At 40.6% G+C, this 20614-nt stretch overlaps 1 protein-coding gene across 1 annotated transcript in view; it reads right to left on the reverse strand.

Annotated features, from left to right (window-relative positions):
* Positions 1 to 300: 300 nt before the first annotated feature.
* LOC149441197 (intercellular adhesion molecule 5-like) overlaps positions 301 to 20614 on the reverse strand; it is a 95681-nt gene continuing 75367 nt past the window's right edge. The window contains exons 6-8 of the mRNA XM_089657638.1: positions 19822 to 20064; positions 9610 to 9876; positions 301 to 8313 (exon numbers count right to left, since the gene is read on the reverse strand). Of these exons, the coding sequence (XP_089513764.1) occupies positions 8150 to 8313; positions 9610 to 9876; positions 19822 to 20064 (674 nt within the window). The 3' untranslated portion in view covers positions 301 to 8149. The remainder of the gene's footprint in view (positions 8314 to 9609; positions 9877 to 19821; positions 20065 to 20614) is intronic.

Consider the following 20614-nt stretch of genomic DNA (forward strand, 5'->3'; position numbering starts at 1 on the left):
ACAAGAATTATGGCCACATATTAGTGTCAATAGGAGGAAGTGTGTCCCAAGGGCTGGATAAAGGCAAGGAAAGAGCCACATCTGGCCCCGGAGCCACAGGTTGGAGACCACTGATTTATTCCTTCCATAGTACAAGCAATGTCTGGAAAGTCTTCCCATCTAACCTAAGCAATGGCTCCATCCTCTGGCAAATATGAATACTACATCCTGAAACTTTAATAGAAGTGCAAAAAAAAACCGTCTGGGAAAATGGCTGTCTGTTGGGTTTTTAAAGGGCAAATGTGCATTAATAAGAAACACTTTTAAGAAAAAAAAAATCTTTAATAGCAAAATCTGTTACATAAAACATATTACCAATTACAGTCATGCATTTCTGCTATATTAAAGGCTATAAAACAGTTGCTGAACAGACATAAATCAGAAAACAAAAGTTGTACCACAATCCTCCCATGGTTATACGTTTTTCTTTTTCTCCCAGGGATCGTACCAAGTAATACTCATGCCAGTTATCATAAAAGTCTCCCATGGTTAGGACAGTGCGATTTGATCATAGGTTCCTGTAAAGTGTCCAATAACATTGATATTTCTTATCAGCTTGGTAATCAGCTTTTGCTCTGACACCCCAAGACACACAAAAGCAGATGTTCAGTCAATCTGGAAAAAATTTAGTGGTCTATTTATGAAAAACATTGCTACACAAATACCTCGTGCATCCGCACAGCTGTCATGAATAATCGCTTTATTGTCTCTATTTGATTTAGTCTTGGCTCACACTACTGCGACCTGAAAGGGCGACTTTGCCAGGAGACTTGAGTACTACTTTGAAGCAACTCTGAAGTAACTTTCAGGGAATTCTGGGTAATCTTCCTGTAATGTTGGATCCAAATCACATCAATATAGAGGAGGATCCGACTTGGAGGCGACTTCCATTAAAGTCTATGGGCACAAGTTGGATAGAAGTCACCTTGAAGTAGGACAGGAACCTTCTCTAAAGTCGGAGTGACTTCAGTAGTGCTAATTAAGACGGCTCTCATTGACTAACATGGGATTTCACATGTCATGCGACTTGGGGGTCTCACAAGTCGGATCCCAAGTCGTGGCAGTGTGAACCGAGCCTTATTTCTATTATTGTCAGCTCCATCTAGTGACCATATTGGAGCTCTTCCAGGAAAATACAGTATCATATTATGATCATCAGATGGACTATCATAGGAAATAAACATATTAGACACAATATGGTGATTATTCATGATGCCCATGCAAATGATTTTGGCATAATGATCTAATGATTGACTTCTCTCAAACTGGACTGTTGGAAAAGTTTTGCTTGATCAGCATCAGCAGCCAACCGGCTCCAGCACCGATCCAGCGCATTCTAACAGCAAGGGAGTCCCTGCTGTCAGAATACAATAACACAGCAGGGAGGACTCCTCCATCCACCTTGTCTTAGTGCATGGAAGAATCTGTTTGATCCACCATGATCCATGTATGGCCAGTGTTAGGCTTTAAAAACAAAGGTCACAAAGAACATGCAAAAGTCCAGATCATACACAATGTGCTAATAGCATCTGATGTCACTATTGGTTGCTCCACCCTAAATGTTTTTGGCCACTAGGTTTTCATCAGGGGCTAACAATGTGATGTTCAATATATTATTTAAGAATATAATCAGCCCATGGACAGATGCCTGACCTCCAGTGACATCATCATCCTAAAAAAACAAAAACGCAAACATATCTAACCCTAGCTTAATATCATCAACCATAATAAATAACTATTCCTACACATGATTATAACAAATTCATATATTAAAAAAATACAAAGTAATAATAAAACAAATAACAGATACAATGGATTTTTAGCAACAAAAGAGTTCATGTCTACATAAATATTCTGACCACCAGGAACTAACTGTCAGGGCTTTGTCCACAGCAGAGGTACGCGGAGACCTGGCATTCTTGCCAGTATCTTGCATGGCCGCAGAAATGCACACAGGCGAACATCTATGTGCACTGGCACACGGATACAAGCCAGAACACGCATGCGCACAGTTATGCACGCATTAGCCCTGTTTGGTGCCAGACGGCCTTGATAAGGAAGCCCATCACTCTGTCAAATTGTTGGTTGGTCTCTGGCTCCCCAGTACCTTTGTGCTGTGTTCCCTTGCTATTGTGATCTGTTGTTACTGACTCGGCTTGTTCCTGGACCTGTCTTCCCTGCCTGTCTCCTGATCTGACCTTGGCTTGGCTTGGCTCACCTCCTCTCCTGTGTATGACCCCGGCTTGGCTAACAGATATTCTTACTTGCTCTCCTGTGTATGACCCTGGCTTGGCTAGAGGATATTCTCACTTGCTCTCCTGTGTATGACCCCGGCTTGGCTAATGAATATTCTCACTTGCTCTCCTGTGTATGATCCTGGCTTGGCTAGAGGATATTCTCACTTGCTCTCCTGTGTATGACCCCGGCTTGGCTAGCGGATCTTTTCACTTGCTCTCCTGTGTATGACCCAGGCTTGGCTAGTGGATATTCTCAATTGTTCTTCTGTGTATGACCCCGGCTTGGCTAGCGGATATTCTCACTTGCTTTCCTGTGTATGACTATGGCTTGGCTAGAGGATATTCTCAATTGCTCTTCTGTGTATGACCCTGGCTTGGCTAACGGATATTCTCACTTGCTCTCCAGTGTATGACCCAGGCTTGGCTAATGGCTATTCTCACTTGCTCTCCAGTGTATGACCCCGGCTTGGGTAAAGGATATTCTCACTTGCTCTCCTGTGTATGACCCCGGCTTGGGTAACGGATATTCTCACTTGCTCTCCTGTGTATGACCCCGGCTTGGTTAGAGGATATTCTCACTTGCTATCCTGTGTATGACCTGGGCTTGGCTAGAGGATATTCTCACTTGCTCTCCTGTGTATGACCCTGGCTTGGCTAGAGGATATTCTCACTTGCTCTCCTGTGTATGACCCCGGCTTGGCTAGAGGATATTCTCAATTGCTCTGCTGTGTATGACCTGGGCTTGGCTAGCGGATATTCTCACTTGCTATCCTGTGTATGACCCCGGCTTGGCTAACGGATATTCTCACTTGCTCTCCAGTGTATGACCCCGGCTTGGGTAACGGATGTTCTCACTTGCTCTCCTGTGTATGACCCTGGCTTGGGTAACGGATATTCTCACTTGCTATCCTGTGTATGACCCCGGCTTGGGTAACGGATGTTCTCACTTGCTCTCCTGTGTATGACCCTGGCTTGGGTAACGGATATTCTCACTTGCTATCCTGTGTATGACCCCGGCTTGGGTAACGGATGTTCTCACTTGCTCTCCTGTGTATGACCCTGGCTTGGGTAACGGATATTCTCACTTGCTATCCTGTGTATGACCCCGGCTTGGCTAGCGGATATTCTCACTTGCTCTCCTGTGTATGACCCCGGCTTGGCTAGAGGATATTCTCACTTGCTATCCTGTGTATGACCCCGGCTTGGCTAGCGGATATTCTCACTTGCTCTCCTGTGTATGACCCCGGCTTGGCTAGAGGATATTCTCACTTGCTCTCCTGTGTATGACCCTGGCTTGGCTAGCGGATATTCTCACTTGCTCTCCTGTGTATGACCCCGGCTTGGCTAGAGGATATTCTCACTTGCTCTCCTGTGTATGACCCCGGCTTGGCTAAAGGATATTCTCACTTGCTCTCCTGTGTATGACCCCGGCTTGGCTAGAGGATATTCTCACTTGCTCTCCTGTGTATAACCCCGGCTTGGCTAACGGATATTCTCACTTGCTCTCCTGTGTATGACCCCGGCTTGGCTAGCGGATATTTTCACTTGCTCTCCTGTGTATGACCCCGGCTTGGCTAGAGGATTTTCTCACTTGCTCTCCTGTGTATGACCCCGGCTTGGCTAACGGATATTCTCACTTGCTCTCCTGTGTATGACCCCGGCTTAGGTAACGGATGTTCTCACTTGCTCTCCTGTGTATGACCCCGGCTTGGCTAGAGGATATTCTCAATTGCTCTCCTGTGTATGAACCCGGCTTAGCTAATGGATATTCTCACTTGCTCTCCTGTGTATGACCCCGGCTTGGCTAACAGATATTCTCACTTGCTCTTGTGTATGACCCAGGCTTGGCTAGCGGATATTCTCACTTGCTCTCCTGTGTATGACCCCGGCTTGGGTAACGGATATTCTCACCTCCTCTCCAGTGTATGACCCCGGCTTAGCTAATGGATATTCTAACTTGCTTTTCTGTGTATGACCCCGGCTATCCATCTGACTATGTCTGCTCTAATCCCCACCTAGTATCTGACCCTGGCACCGAACCTACTACTCTGCTGTCCTCTGCTCCTCTGAAGGCCTGCTATCACTCACGGGCACAACCCGTCTGCAGACACTATTCCAGTGAATCAGCTGTGCTCCTGGGTGTACCTCTGACAAGCATCCTTGGTCAGATCATCTCTAAAAGCACTCCTGCAAGCTACCCATGTTACTTTGGGCCTGACTCCTTCTGTCCCATCTCCAGAGGAGTCTGGAACATAGCCGCAAGGGAATCCCTCTCTCCAGTGGCCTCCAGCACCAGGAACGTGATACTAACATTTCCAAATGATCTTTGCAGTGTCTCTAATTTAGTCTTATCTCATCCTCACCTGTTCCATCCCAGTTCATCAATCCCTATATTCCTCAGATCACTAGATATTTTTTATTTTTTGTTCAAACATTTTATTGTTTTACAGGGGATGAAAAACATAGGCATAGGACAATCAGTAATCATATGTACAGAACAAATAGTGAGTGAGAGCATGTATGATGTCCATATAAAGGTGGGGAGTAAAGCACAGAAACATAAAATGCAACATCTTAGATGGTTGAAGGAAAGCAAAACAGTATGTTGACATATAGGGGTTTATTTACTAAAGCTGGAGAGTGCAAAATCAGGCTCACTTCTGCATAGAAACCAATCAGCTTCTAACCTCAGCTTGTTCAATTAAGCTTTGACAATAAAACCTGGAAGCTGATTGGCTTCTATGCAGAAGTGAGCCTGATTTTGCACGCTCCAGCTTTAGTAAATGAACCACATAAGGTCAAATATAGTCAAAGCATACTGTAGATATGGGGGTGCTCTCCCAGAGATCATGTTAAGGTTTCAAGAAAAAAGAAGGGAAAAGCAAGTGTGGAAGGGTTGGGGGGGAGTAGAGTAGGGGGCAGTAGGAAAAGGAAGGGTTGGGGAGGGAGTAGAGGACTGAGAAAAGGATGTGTGGCTCCTAGGGCGGCGTAGGATGGTTCGAGACATATTATAATGAAGAACGGCTTAATGAAGGGTCAGGGCAATGAGGTTGGATATATCATGGAAGGACGAGGGAATCATCAAAATTTGGTGGGAGGAAACATTCCACCCATGGGTTCCAGATTGTCACAAACTTGGGGATAGTATCCAAGATGGTGGCTTCCACTTTGGCATGGATCATAGCCTGTGTAACCTTATTCTTAACAGCCGTTGTGCATAGGGATGGGGATTTCCATGATTTGGCTATGACCTGCTTGGCAGCCGTGGTGACACTATATTTTTTTTATTGTGTAATTTGGAAAAATGTAATAGGAGGTGAGTAATTTTTTAACCCTTTCCTAATATTCCAAATTCTTTAATCCTAACTTTCAGTGCCCACGTGGTTCTACCAACAGATTACAAGGGCACTGCAGGAAGTACACCATTTATGCAATTATGCAATAGAGATAAGGGATGGAACTATGCTTGATGCTATTTAGGGCCAAAAATAATAGTCCTGTCATAAATCCTATTTGTCTTACTGAATTCATAATTGAAAACAAATGTAAAAATCTAAAGTGAAAATGGGATCCTTTCGTCAAAACTGTGGTATTTAAGAGGCAGGAAAGCAAATAAATCTCTCCACTGGAGTTGCTGAGATGATTGTGTAGACCTACACACTAAAGATGAACAGTTGCTAATAGATAGTAGACACCATCTCCATAAAATCACTTTTGTATGAGAAACCAATTCAAACATATATGTCATAAAAAGTATTCTAGAAGGCTGACATAAGTCTGCAAAGATATCCTAATGACCGCTACCCTCCATCACCGCACAAACACCATAAATTATATTGTTACATCATCTTTAAGATTAATGTAGTTGCTTGGTGATGAGATTGCGCTCGATGCATTTCGTAGATACTTCTTCAGTAGTTGGAATATATGTATTTTTTTTAGAAAATATTAATAGACCATAATGTCTGCCATACTAAAATCATGTCCATTGTTTTCTTGACATCTGGGGACAATCTGCAGGATAAATGAAGGGACCACAAGGATACAGCACCGTATAAGGCTATTGGTTGATGGTATACCATAGGTAGCCAAAATTCTACCCAATCCTAGTGGATATTGTTTATCCCCATACAAAAAGATAGAGAGAAAGCGGTATATCATTTGTCCAGAAATCTATATAATCCTCCTGGGGGAGGAATATTGTCCAAGGTGATTCTAATACCAGCCACTGCTCCACAGCTGCAATTGCTGGCAAATCTTACTCTGTAGATCAGAAGCAGGTGCAGCTGCTGTTGTGTAAGTTGTGGATTTGGAAGTGTCTGAACATTGTTCAGAAGGTTCAGCAAGAAATCCAATTTAACAATAATATTGGTACATTGTATTTACTATATATTCAATTAAAGGGATGGCCTTTGATCTGCATAGAATTTCAGTTAATGCAGCCTTACAAGTAAATAAAAGATTTTAGCAGTCCTCCAAGTGGGGTGCATTTAGGCATGCGTTTTTTGCGACTATTTGAAAATAATCAAAATATGTACAAAATGAATTGTTTCAGCTCTCTGGATTTGTTAACATTTATTATATGTCCTAACAGGAAAAAGATGTCAGCATACAACTGAAAAATATAGGATACAGGATCCTTTAAACACAAGGTCCACACTCAGATTTTGGGAGCCCTCAAAAATGGGCTTATTCGAAATCTGACTTTGTAGATTAGAATGGGGACAGCAATGGTTACATTAAATCAGCACCATTAAAAGAATATCTACAAAAAGAACTGTTGATGCCTTCCACAATTTTTGAAGTCCATATGATGTCATAATAGGAAGAAGATGGTAGCTTACATTTGAAAGACACAGGATACAGGGCCCTCTAATCACAAGCTCCACACCCAGATCTTGGGAGCCTTCAAAGAGGGACAGCTTGTTCAAAATCTGACTCTGTACATTAGAATGGGTGCAGTAATGGGGTACATCAAACAGATGCTATTAAAAAACTGAACAAAAAGAATTGTTGAATAAATATAGAATTTTAAGGTCCATGATGTTCTAATGGGAAGAAAATGGTGGCATGCAAAAAGTTAGCAGTGGGTTGCGTTAAATCGGCACTATTAAAGAAAACTGTACAAAAAGAATTGTTGATGCCTTCCACAATTTCATATGATGTCCTAATAGGAAGAAGATGGTAGCTTTACATTAGAATGGGTTACATCAAACAGATACTATTAAAAAAAACTGTACATGTCCTAATAGGAAGAAGATGGTAGCTTATAATTGAAAGATACAGGATATAGGGACCTCTAAACACAAGCTTCACACCCAGATTTTAGGAGCCTTCAAAGAGGGACAGCTTGTTCAAAATCTGACTCTGTACATTAGAATGGGTGCAGCAATGGGTTACATCAAACAGATACTATTTAAAAACTGTACAAAACGAATTGTTGAAGCCATCCAGAATTTTTAGGGTCCATGATGTTCTAATGGGAAGAAAATGGCAGCATACAACTGAAAGGCATACGATACAGGACCCTCTAAACACAAGCTCCACACCCACATTTTGGGAGCCTTCAAAGAGGGACGTGTTCAAAATCTGATTCTGTACATTAGAATGGGTGCAGCAAAGGGTTACACCAAAGAGACACTATTAAAAATGTGTACAAAAAATTGTTGCAGCCAGAGTGTTCATAGATGGAAGTGCCATGAGTTTTTGACAAGGCCTTCTTCTTACATGACATTGAGTTTTTGACAAGACCCTCTTCTTACATGACACTTATTCCGGGTGGTATGTATAAGGGTCTGTGTTGGGCATCAGGGTTCAGTCTGGCTACGCATTCAGAAAGTCAAAGTAAATAAAGGACCCAAACACCTAGGCTGTTATATTTCTTTCATAAGAACATCCCTACCATTAGAATTTTGTTCCACAGAATAAGCCCCTGTTCTGTCTTTTTGATGTAGATAGTAGCAGATGACTCCTATTATGAAAACTACCAAAATCAGTACTCCAACACACACAAGAGCGGTCAAAAGTGTAGTGTTATCTGTAAAACAGGAAAAAAGAACAAATCAGTTTAATATTTCTTTACACAAAAGTATAACATGCACCTGAATTTCAGATGTAAAACATATTATATTTTACATTTTGAATTACTGAGTATATTGTTTTATATATTGCCATTTTTGAGCTAAATATTAAAGCTGAGGTCCAGGCAAAGAGCTAAGTACATGCATGAAATACATATTTACTAGATAATACATTTGCCAGGCCTGCTTGTGACACTCACATCTTTCCTAGTTAGTAGTGATGAGTCGAACATAATTGGTTTAGCAAACATTACTAGGTACCAAATCTGAACCCTACTGAAGTCAATGTAAGCTGAAAAAAAATTAAAATTTCTATGCCAATAGGCAATAGAATGTCAAACAATGACCTAGGGCAGTGGTTCTCAACCTGTGGGTCGCGACCCCTTTGGGGGTCGAACGACCCTTTCACAGGGGTCCCCTAAGACCATCAAAAAACACATATTTCCGATGTGTAAAGAGCAGCTACTGTGTTGAAAGCAGCTGCTGTGTTGAAAGCAGCTACTGTGTTGAAAGCAGCAGTATTGGAGGTAAAACGACACTCATGAATTATAATTACTGGGTAAATAATTTTATGGTTGGGGGTCACCACAACATGAGGAACTGTATTAAAGGGTCACGGCATTAGGAAGGTTGAGAACCACTGACCTAGGGGGTTGGGCACTGGCCTGGGGAACATGTACCAAAAAAAAGAAAAAATTGTGTTTGATGGTGAGTGGGGATTTTAGTAATGATCGAAGTGAAACACTAAAAATGCAAAACTCTGTTAAAAAACAACCTGGGGGATGCCCTGACCCTGCTGTGAAGTGGCACGCCTGTTCGATGAATACAATCTACTACAGCAACATTGACATTTACAAATAAAAAGATTATTTAATCCCCTCAATACCGGGCCAATTCTGACATTTCTCTCTACATTTTTTTTGCTAGAAAATTACATAGATCCCCTAAACATTATATATTTTTAAGCAGCAGCCCTAGGGAATAAAATGGTTGCGATTTTTTTATGTCACACGGAATCTGCACAGCGGTTTTTTAAAGGGAAATATTTTGGGGAAAAAATACACTTTATTGTATTTTAATGGACCCCCACCTACAGAAGTCTGACCAGACTAGGTTCATAGAGAAGCACTGGATCAGTAGCAATGTTTGCCAAGTATACAATGCAGTATGTTATTTTGCCATGAGGTGGCGCTGCTTGTAAACTCTGTAGGCTATACTTGATATACCTATTAATCCTTACCAGTGTCACTTACCACTTGTAACTTTGAAATCCTGTGGTGCAGATGAATGGCCATGTTTGTTCTTGACGTGGCAGGTGTACATTCCGTTATGGTAAGATGATGCTTCTCTAATGTTGATGGATCTATTGTCTTTGGAGAAGTCCACTTGGGCATGAGGTGGGATTTCCCAGCTGTATGTAGGAGGGGGCAGAGCATCTGAATGACAAGTTAAATTGACAGAACCTCCCGTACTAATTGCTGCTGTTGTTGAAATGCGTACTGTTGGTATTCCTGGTGGGTCTGAAACACAAAAGATGGTTCAAAAATATTTTAAACCACATTTCAAAATAAAATTTACGAAGATTTCTAGGAATACTTGGCATTTAAAGTGTACCTGTGCTCAAACTATGGACATAAACATATTTACATATATTCTTACATAACAAACATTAAAAGAACTTTAAAGCAAGTCCTCACTAATCTCTGTAGCTGTAGGCACTGTGAAGATATTCATCTCCAAATTTCACAATAGAGGTGCAAAGATTACAGCTCCTCTCTACCTATTTTCTCTGCCAGCAGAATTTAGGTAACCTGCTAACCTTCTAATGTAAAGACACAGCAGATCCTGCAAGTTGTTAGAGACTGAGTGAAACAAAACTTTACAATCTCTGCTGTGACCTTTGAGATCTAATTATTCTACAATACATGCAGCTACAAGAGTTAATGAGGGCTTGTTTTAAGACCCCATTCACACTTGAATGATTTGAAGTGCATTTTCTGAAGTGTTTCAATGCTCAATATCAAGTTACCATTGTATTCAGTGGTGCCTGTTTACACCTGTGCATCGTGTCATTAAAAACTCAAAGCTCACAAAAGTACATGAGCTCTTCTGGGGCAGAGTCACTTGTTTTTGGTCCCTGTAGACAGTGTCTGAAAATGTGTGTAATTTATTGCCCTCCTCCTCTTGGTAACTAGCTTTCCATTGGTTAAACAAGAAAGATCAAGTCTGAAAATGCCTAAAAATAAAATGTGTGTACAAGTGTACTTCAAAATGCTCAAGTGCAAATGGGGACTGAGGACCAGTTCTCACCAGATGCAATGCACTGCGTTTATTTTTTTCTGCATCAAAAACACATGGACAGTAGATTATATGGGATTCAATGGTTCACACCAGTGCAGTCAGTTCCAGTGCAGAAAAACAAAAAGTAGAACATGCTGCATATTTTCTGCATTGAATTGTACTGGAACACAGCTAAACAAATGAAAACACAGTGGACCGCACATAAACGCACAAAAAACGCACCAGAATGCACTTGTCCTTATGTAAGATGAACAAAAAAAAAGGGGGAAAAAACACACAAGAATGCATCAAAAATGCACTGGAATGCATCAAACATATGCATGCAGAAACGCATTCAGAACGCATTTGGACTGTGTTTCTATGGTGGCCCTAAAACTCTTTTATGGCGATTTCACACTGACTTGAATGGAAAATGGATGCACGTTTCCATGCACTTTAGTCGCGCTTTAACGCACGTTGACTTGCGTTGATCTGCGTTTTAGCGCACTTGTAAAATGCAAGTCAATGCATGGACACATAACATGGACACATAACATGGACACATAACATGGACACATAGCATGGACACATAACATGGACACACAACATGAACACACAGCATGGACACACAACATGGACACATAACATGGACACATAACATGGACACATAGCATGGACACATAGCATGGACACATAGCATGGACACATAACATGAACACATAGCATGGACACATAACATGGACACATAACATGGACACATAACATGGACACATAACATGGACACATAGCATGGACACATAACATGGACACACAGCATGGACACATAACATGGACACATAGCATGGACACATAGCATGGACACATAACATGAACACATAACATGGACACATAACATGGACACATAACACACAAGCAAGTAATTGGCATTGTTTCTTCTGATATAGGACCCATTCTGGTGGTTGCAATTGAAGATTCTGTTGTTACCTGTGTCTTCTGCTAACCAGTTGCCAACCAGCCACAGTACTTTTAGTGCAGCAGGGCGGCAACGCTGCGCAAAATCATGTATATATATACGTGATTTCGCATTTCCGGGTTGGGGGTGTGTGCAACCACCCTACCTGATCGTGGCTGCGGGTGTCAATCACCGGGTCCCGACCAGTGTTATCCACCAGAGCCCAGTGTTACCGGCAAACACAGATGAAGAGGAGGGCTGCATTGTTTACAATGCAACTCTCCTCCCTGTAAGTTTGGGCACACTGATTGGGATGGCTGAGCTCAGCCTTCCGGATCAGTGTGCTTACAGTTAAGCACAACCCCCCTTCCCCTAGTAAAACACTTCCATCACACAGTTAACCCTTTGATTGCCTCCACATGTTAACTACTTCCTCCCTAGTGCCATTAGTAGTGTCAGTGCTTTTTTTTTTGCACTGATCACTATATAGGTGTCACTAGGGATGTCAGTGACTCCAAGTCAGTTCCCCCCACCCATGGTCAGAATGCCTGCCGCAGTCCCGCCATAAATTGCTGATCGCCACCATTATTAGTCTAAAAAAAAATTCCAGTATATATACCGCCATTTGTAAACACTATAACTTAAACCAATTAATTTACCCGTATTGGGATTTTTTTTAGCAAAGACATGTTGCAGAATACATTTTGGGCTAAATTTATGACAAAATTTGATTTAAAATTTTTTTTACTGGACATGTTTTAGAGCAAAAAGTTCAAAATATTGTTTTTTTCTCAAAATTGTCAGTCCTTTTTTTATAGCGTAAAAAATAAAAAATGCACAGGCAATCAAATATCATAGAAAGAAAGCTCAATTCATGGGAAAAAAGGACGTAAATTTCATCTGGGTGCAGCGTTGCATGACCACGCAATTGTCAGTTAAAGTAACGCAGTGACGTAACACAAACCGCTTCTGTAATCGCTTCCTGACCGCCCTAAAGCAGAAATACTGCTACAGTGCGGCACAGTTGTGCTAAATCATATACAGTCATGGCCGAAATTGTTGGCACCCTTGATATTTCTCCAGGAAATCATGTATTTCTCACGAAACGTATTGCATTAACACATGTTTTGCTATACACATGTTTATTCCCTTTGTGTGTATTGGGACAAAACAAAAAAAGGGAGGAAAGAAAGCAAATTCGACATAATGTCACACAAACCTCCAAAAATGGGCTGGACAAAAGTATTGGCACCCTTTCACAACTGCGGATAAATAAGAATGTTACAAGCATGTGATGCTCCTGTAAACTCACCTGGGGCAAGTAACAGGTGTGGGCAATATAGAAATCACACCTGAAAGCAGATAAAAAGGAGAGACGTTCACTTAACCTTTGCATTGTGTGTCTGTCTGTGCCACACTAAGCATGGACAACAGAAAGAGGAGACGAGAACTGTCTGAGGACCTGAGAACCAAAATTGTGGCAAAATATCAACAATCTCAAGGTTACAAGTCCATCTCCAGAGAACTAGATTTGCCTTTGTCCACAGTGCGCAACATTATCAAGAAGTTTGCAACCCATGGCACTGTAGCTAATCTCCCTGGTCGTGGACGGATGAGGAAAATTGATGAAAGATTGCAACGCAGAATAGTCCGGATGGTGGATAAGCAGCCCCAAACATGTTCCAAAGACATTCAAGCTGTCCTGCAGGCTCAGGGAGCATCAGTGTCAGCGCGAACTATCCGTCGACATTTAAATGAAATGAAACGCTATGGCAGGAGACCCAGGAGGACCCCACTGCTGACACAGAGACATAAAAAAGCAAGACTACAGTTTGCCAAAATGTACTTGAGTAAGCCAAAAGCCTTCTGGGAAAACGTCTTGTGGACAGATGAGACCAAGATAGAGCTTTTCGGTAAAGCACATCATTCTACTGTTTACCGAAAACGGAATGAGGCCTACAAAGAACAAAACACAGTACCTACGGTAAAATATGGTGGAGGTTCAATGATGTTTTGGGGTTGTTTTGCTGCCTCTGGCACTGGGTGCCTTGACTGTGTGCAAGGCATCATGAAATCTGAGGATTACCAAAGGATTTTGGGTCGCACTGTAGGGCCCAGTGTCAGAAAGCTGGGTTTGCGTCCAAGATCCTGGGTCTTCCAGCAGGACAATGACCCCAAACATACGTCAAAAAGCACTCAGAAATGGATGGCAAAGAAGCGCTGGAGAGTTCTGAAGTGGCCAGCAATGAGCCCAGATCTAAATCCCATTGAACACCTGTGGAGAGATCTTAAAATTGCTGTTGGGAAAAGGTGTCCTTCCAATAAGAGAGACCTGGAGCTGTTTGCAAAGGAAGAGTGGTCCAAAATTCCGGGTGAGAGGTGTCAGAAGCTTATTGATGGTTATAGGAAGCGACTGATTTCAGTTATGTTTTCCAAAGGGTGTGCAACCAAATATTAAGTTAAGGGTGCCAATACTTTTGTCCAGCCCATTTTTGGGGTTTTGTGTGACATTATGTCATATTTGCTTTTCTGCCTCTGTTTTATATTTGTTCCAATACATACAAAGGGAATAAACATGTGTATAGCAAAACATGTGTTAATGCAATACCTTTTTTGTGTGAAATACTTGATTTTCAGGAAAAATATCAAGGGTGCCAACAATTTCGGCCATGACTGTATATATTTATATATATATATATACGTGATTCGCGCTCTCATGGTTTTCACGCCCCTCCCAGATAGCGTCAGATTGCCCGTCAGTACACCAGTCATCACATTTAACCCCAGCAAGCGCAGTGTTAGTAGGTCACTGTCACTTGATACATTGCACACAAAACTGCAGTGTTCACAGAATCAGCACCTGTACTTCCCCCATTCACTGCCCAACCCGGAATTCAGGTGGAAACAGTAAATTTAACTACTCCCCTTGATTTTTTGGAGCATTAATTGTGGATCAAAGCAATTTATATGCACAATTTATCGCCGCCAACCCAAATTGAAACTTTGCCAGACCATTCGCATGGAAACCCATTACGGTTTCCAAATGTACAACATGGGCATTACTAAAAAATTAATTGCAGTTGTATTGTCTACAGACCCGATTCATCATCATCATATGAGAGTATAATGTGTTTTATGCATTTAAATGACAATACACTCTGTCATCCTCGGGGTGACCCTGAATTTGATCGGCTCCACAAAATTCAGCCCCTCGCAAATCACCTTAACCAAAAATTTGCAGATGTCTATACTTCCCAGCAAAACATCTACGCTGATGAGTCCCTCATTAATTTTTCTGGCCGCCTTGCATTCAAACAATTTCTCCCCAGCAAGAGTGCCAGATATGGGGTCAAGAATTAGAAGACCAGTGAGTGGACAACAGGCTATACTTATAAGTTTCGGATTTACGAGGGAAAAGTCACGTGGAGCCCCCCGGATGCCCAGACTACATGGGGAGCAGTGGCAAGATACTTTGGAACTTGGTGTCATCCTTTTTCCATATGGGGTACCACTTATACGTGGACAATTTTTATTCAAGCGTGACACTATTTAGACATTTGTACAATTTTGGAACCGGTGCATGTGGCACCGTGTGGCCTAATGTGTGGCCACCATTAGAAGTGGGTGGATGCAGGGCGGTATATTCTAATGGTGGGCATACCACACACTTTTTCTGGCAGAGATTTCTTCTCTTTTTTTCATTCAGTCCACTGGCTGCATACAAAAAAAAAAAGAACATAGTATATATACCCAACAAGGACCAGCGACGTACTGGTACATCACTGGACTTTGAATGGTTATACCAGGATGACGCCTACAGCTGCAGGCATCATCCTGGTATTGTTTTTTTTAGCCAGCGATCGACTTTCATATAAAAGCAATCCTAGTGGCTAATTAGCTGCGGGATTGCTTTTACAAGCAGCGGGAGATGATGTCCCCCTCCCCCACTGCCTTCCACGGCCCTCTCGGGCAGTCTGGTGCCATTGGGGGAACCTGAGAATGCAGCCGGTGTTTCTGCCAGCTGACCATAGAGCTGATTGGAGACCGGAATGGTGCCAATCATCTCTATAGTCTAAGAATTCGGAAGCTACGAGCATTTCATCACTTCAGTTTCGTAGGATATAAACAGCGCCATTTGTAACCTGGGAAAGCATCTGATCGCACCGATCTTGGTGAGATTAGATAATGTAAGGGCAGAGGAAAGATGTAGAGTCTGATAGACCCCATATTTCTCAAAACAGAATATATGACAATGCCAATTGAAGTTATAGGGGATATTTGCATTCCCTGTGATAGCATTAAAAGTGATTAAAAAAAACATAAAAGGGGTCGTGTAAAAATAATTTAAAAAATCAAAATAACTTAAAAAAAAAAGCACCCTTGTCTCCCCTCATGCACACGCACCTGTATGCTCGAAAGCTGACCCTGTGCCGGTATGTAAACAGCAGTTGCACCATGCATGTGAGGTATTGCCGCGAACATCAGATCAAGGGCAGTAATTCTAGCTCTAGACCTCTGTAAATATAAAATCGTAGCTTCTAAAGACTTTTAAAGCATTGCCTATGGATATTAAAAATGTATGCAGTTTGTCGCCATTGCACAGGGCATTCGCAGTCATGTTTGGTATCCCTTTACTCAGCATACCATCATCTTTTATATGTTACCAAATAATTGGCCAATATATTGTGTTTTTGTTCATTAACAGTAAAAAAATTGTATTTTTTGCAAAAATCTCTGTTTGAAAAATTGCTGCGCGAGTACTATGTGGCATAAAAAATTGTAGCATCCACCATTTTATTCACTAGGGTGTCTGATGTAAAAAGATATATAATGTTTGGGGGTTCAAAGTAATTTCCTAGCAAAAGTACTGATTTTTTTTCATGTGAACAAAAAGTGTTAGAAAAGGCTTGATCTTCAGGTGGTTAGAAGAGTGAGTGATGTGTGGCATAAACCTCTAATGCCCTAAAAAATGCCCCCCATCCCCCAAAATTACCCCTTTTTGGAAAGTAGACACCCCAAACTATTTGCTTAGAGACATGTTGAGTGAATAGAAGTATTTATTTTTTTACCACAAGTTTTTGGAAAATGACAATAAATTTTATTTTTTTTTACACAAAATTGTCTCTTAAATTATTTATTGCTCACACATGCCATGGGTATATGTGGAATTACTCCCCAAAATACATTCTGATACTTCTCCTGAGTATGGGGGTACCACATGTGAGAGACATTTTGGCAGTCTAACCAAAATCCAATAAGCGTCTTCAGACTTTTAACGAGCTTTATTTCCTCATTACACTTCCTGACTACCTACAGTTTCGGAGGCCCTGAAATGCCAAGATAGCACCAAACCCCCCAAATGACCCCTTTTTGGAAAGTAGACACCCCAAGGAATTTGATAAGAAGCATGGTGAGTATTTTTCAGATCTTGTTTGTTGCCACAAGTTTTTGGAAAATGAAGAAAGAAAACAAAAACATATTTTTTCTTTTCTTTTTTATGTTTCAAAACCTTGTGAGAAAAAAATTAGATCTGCAAAATACTTCCCATGCCTCTTTTTAAATTCCTTGGAGTTTGGTGCTATTCTGGCAAACTGTGATAGGTAGTGAGGAAGTGAAACAAGGAAGTTACGCTCCTTCAAGTTTTCAAAGTGGTCATTGGATTTCAGGTTCCTGTATGTGGCTATACTCCCAAAAAGTCTCACAGATGTGGTACCCCCCTACTCAGTAGAAGTAGCAGAATGTATTTTGAGGTGTAATTCCACATATACCCATGGCTTCTGTGAGGAATATATCATTTAAGTGACAACTTTGTGTAAACAAAAAAAATTTTTTTTGTAATTTTTCAAAAACTTGTGGAAAAAAAATAAATCTTCCATGGACTCAATATGCCTCTCAGCAGATAGCTTATGGTGTTTGTACCATCCTGGAATTTTATCACCTCATGAAATGTGATGTTATAACTTTCACACAAAGCAATCAATATACACATATACATTTTGGCCTAAATTTATGACAAAATTTAAGTTTTTTGGATATTTTTTATGACAGAAATGAGAAAATATTTTTCTTTTTCAAAATTTCCGGTCTTTTTTTGTTTATAGCACAAAAATAAAGAGCGCACAGGTGATCAAATACCACCAAAAGAAAGCTATATTTGCGTGAAAAAAGGGACAGAAATTTCATTTATGTACTTTATTGCATAACCGCACAATTGTCAGTTAAACTAGTGCAGCTCTGTATAGCAAAAAATGGCGTAAATTGCAGTATCTATGCCATAGTTTGTAGATGCTATAACGTTCACACAAAGCAATCAATAAATACTTATTGGGATTTTTTTAACCAAAAACATGTAGCTGAATACATTTTGGCATACATTTATGACAAAATTTGAGTTTACTATATATTTTTTATAGCCGAAAAATATAGTTTTTTATCAAAATTTTTGGTCTTTTTTCATTTATAGCGCAAAAAATAAAAAGTGCACAGGTGATCAAATACCACCAAAAGAAAGCTCTAATTTTGTGAAAAAAAGGACATAAATTTAATTTATGTATAGCATTGCATGACCGCGCAATTGTCCGTTAAACTAGTGCAGCGCTGTGTTGCAAAAAATGGTGTAAATTGCAGTATGTATACCATAGTTTGTAGACACTAACTTTCACATGAAGCAATCAATATACACTTATGTAATATTGATGTAGCGCTGTATATCTACTAAGTAGATGTAAAAAATATTTTAGAACATGAATCAATATATATCAATATACTTAGAGTTATATTGGTGTTTAGATCAATCGGATCTATCAAGTGACATTTACAAGTGATTAATAGTGCAAACAAGGTTCAACATTGAACCTACGTCCAAGTGATCATTCAAAAATAAGTGAAACACAGTGATTCCCTATGAAGGGATATAGACTACCACATGTGGGTGATCAATATAAACCTATAACAATAGTGATGCTTGCCAACGTCCATAATGAGCCAGTATATTCATAAGTGGCAAAAAAACACACAATAAATAACTTTTCCAAGCATGCTCCTGTGTTGGTGCAAGTGGTGAGTGATAATCCTAACTGGCAGGCATGCCTGCTCACCTTCCCCCTGCGACCCACAGGGGCCAAAACGCTTTTTGGATCACCCAGAATCCTGCATGCACTCTCCAGATAAGATATGTTCCACAAGCCCCAATGGTCTTTCCTTCAGTTTCAGCTAGTCCTCCATGCACAGGTAGCAATGTATATGCCCTATATATATATACATGATGTTGGGATCATACAATGAAAAAACAAAGATCCTCCATAGTGCAACACTGTATATTTAATTAATGTAGGTAAAAAAACTCCAAGTTCTAACTCACATTTCAGCAGATATTGACATGCTTTACACACCACCTTACATAGGTGTACTGAATGCACACTGGTGTACCAAGATGGCGAAAAATAAAAATCGCACAGGTGATCAAATGCCACCAAAAGAAAGCTCTAATTGTGTGAAAAAAAGAATTTAAATTTCATTTATGTACAGCATTGCATGACCACGCAATTGTCAGTTAAACTAGTGCAGCGCTGTGTTGCAAAAAATGGCATAAATTCCATTATCTATACCATAGTTTGTAGACGCTATAACTTTCACACAAAGCAATCAATATACACTTATTGGGATTTTTTTCACCAAAAACATGTAGCAGAATACATTTTGTACTAAAGTTATGACGAAATTTGAGTTTTTTGGATATTTTTTATGACAGAAATGAGAAAATAATATTTTTTTCTAAATTTCTGGTCTTTTTTTGTTTATAGCACAAAAAATAAAAAGCGCACAGGTGATCAAATACCACCAAAAGAAAGCTCTATTTGTGTGAAAAAAAAGACAAATTTTGTTTGGGTACAGCATTGCATGATTGTGCAATTACCAGTTGCAGCGCTGAATAGCAAAAAAAGGCCTGGTCAGGAAGGGTGGTAAATCCTCAGGAGGGGCCGAGGGCAAGTGGTTAACAAATGAATTTCCCAATAATGTGCATTATCATACAGCCCATGAAGATTTGGCAGCCATTGCTAGCCTCGGGTGTCTTGGAGACTTCAATTGCTATCAGCAAAAAAAAAAATCAGTCAGTTGACTGCCAGTTTGATACTTTTGATTATATCATTATCTTCATAAGGCAACCTCAGGTATGGCCACAGCAACTTAAAGAATACAATCTTTCATTCATTGTTTGATAGTATATACATACATTGCACTGTAACTTTCACAGATTTTTTCATGGTTCCTATAAGATTTGATGCTTGGCATGTATAGGCTGCAGACATATTTCTTTTTGCATGGAAGGATGTCGAAGATTGAAGAGACATGTTGTTGAAGCTGCACTCTTCTTTAGGAGTTGGGTTCCCTTCAGACCTACAACCAAACATCCTTTCCTCTCCCTCTACCCATACAATCGAGTCCGGACAGGAACTGTCACTGAACTCTGGTGGATCTGTGACAAGGAAAAACAAAGAAGAGCCAGTATGGTTTAACACTCATATACTCTAGCAAGACACATGTTGGATTATGTAGAACTTACACTACATGGACACCTGACCATCACATCTATTGTGGTAAACATTCCATTCACCCCCTTATCAGGAAAGGATTTTGAGGTGCATCTGTAAAGAAACATATGCCCATTCAGCCAAAAGACTGTGAGAATAAGTACTGATTTCAGACAAGAAGACCTGTGTTCCAATACAACCTATAGATGGTTAAAACAGTTGAGGGTGGGGCTTCATGCAGGACATTCATATTCTTTTAAACTAAACCCATCAAACCATGTCGTTATGGAGCTGGACTTATACACAGGGGCACAGTCATGCTGGAACAGAAAACGTCCTTCCCCCAAATTATTGCCACAAGGTCGGAAGTGTACAACTGTTGAAAATGAGCTGTAGTGGTAATAGTACTATTTACTGGGAACACCCAAACCCAATGCTTTTGACCATGAAGTTAGTGTGATGGTCAGGTGTCCACACACACTTTTGCCCATGAAA

Source organism: Staurois parvus, unplaced genomic scaffold (assembly GCF_062004578.1).
Source record: "Staurois parvus isolate SC_StPar_1 unplaced genomic scaffold, SC_StPar_1.0 ptg001014l, whole genome shotgun sequence".
Taxonomy (NCBI): Eukaryota; Metazoa; Chordata; class Amphibia; order Anura; family Ranidae; genus Staurois; species Staurois parvus.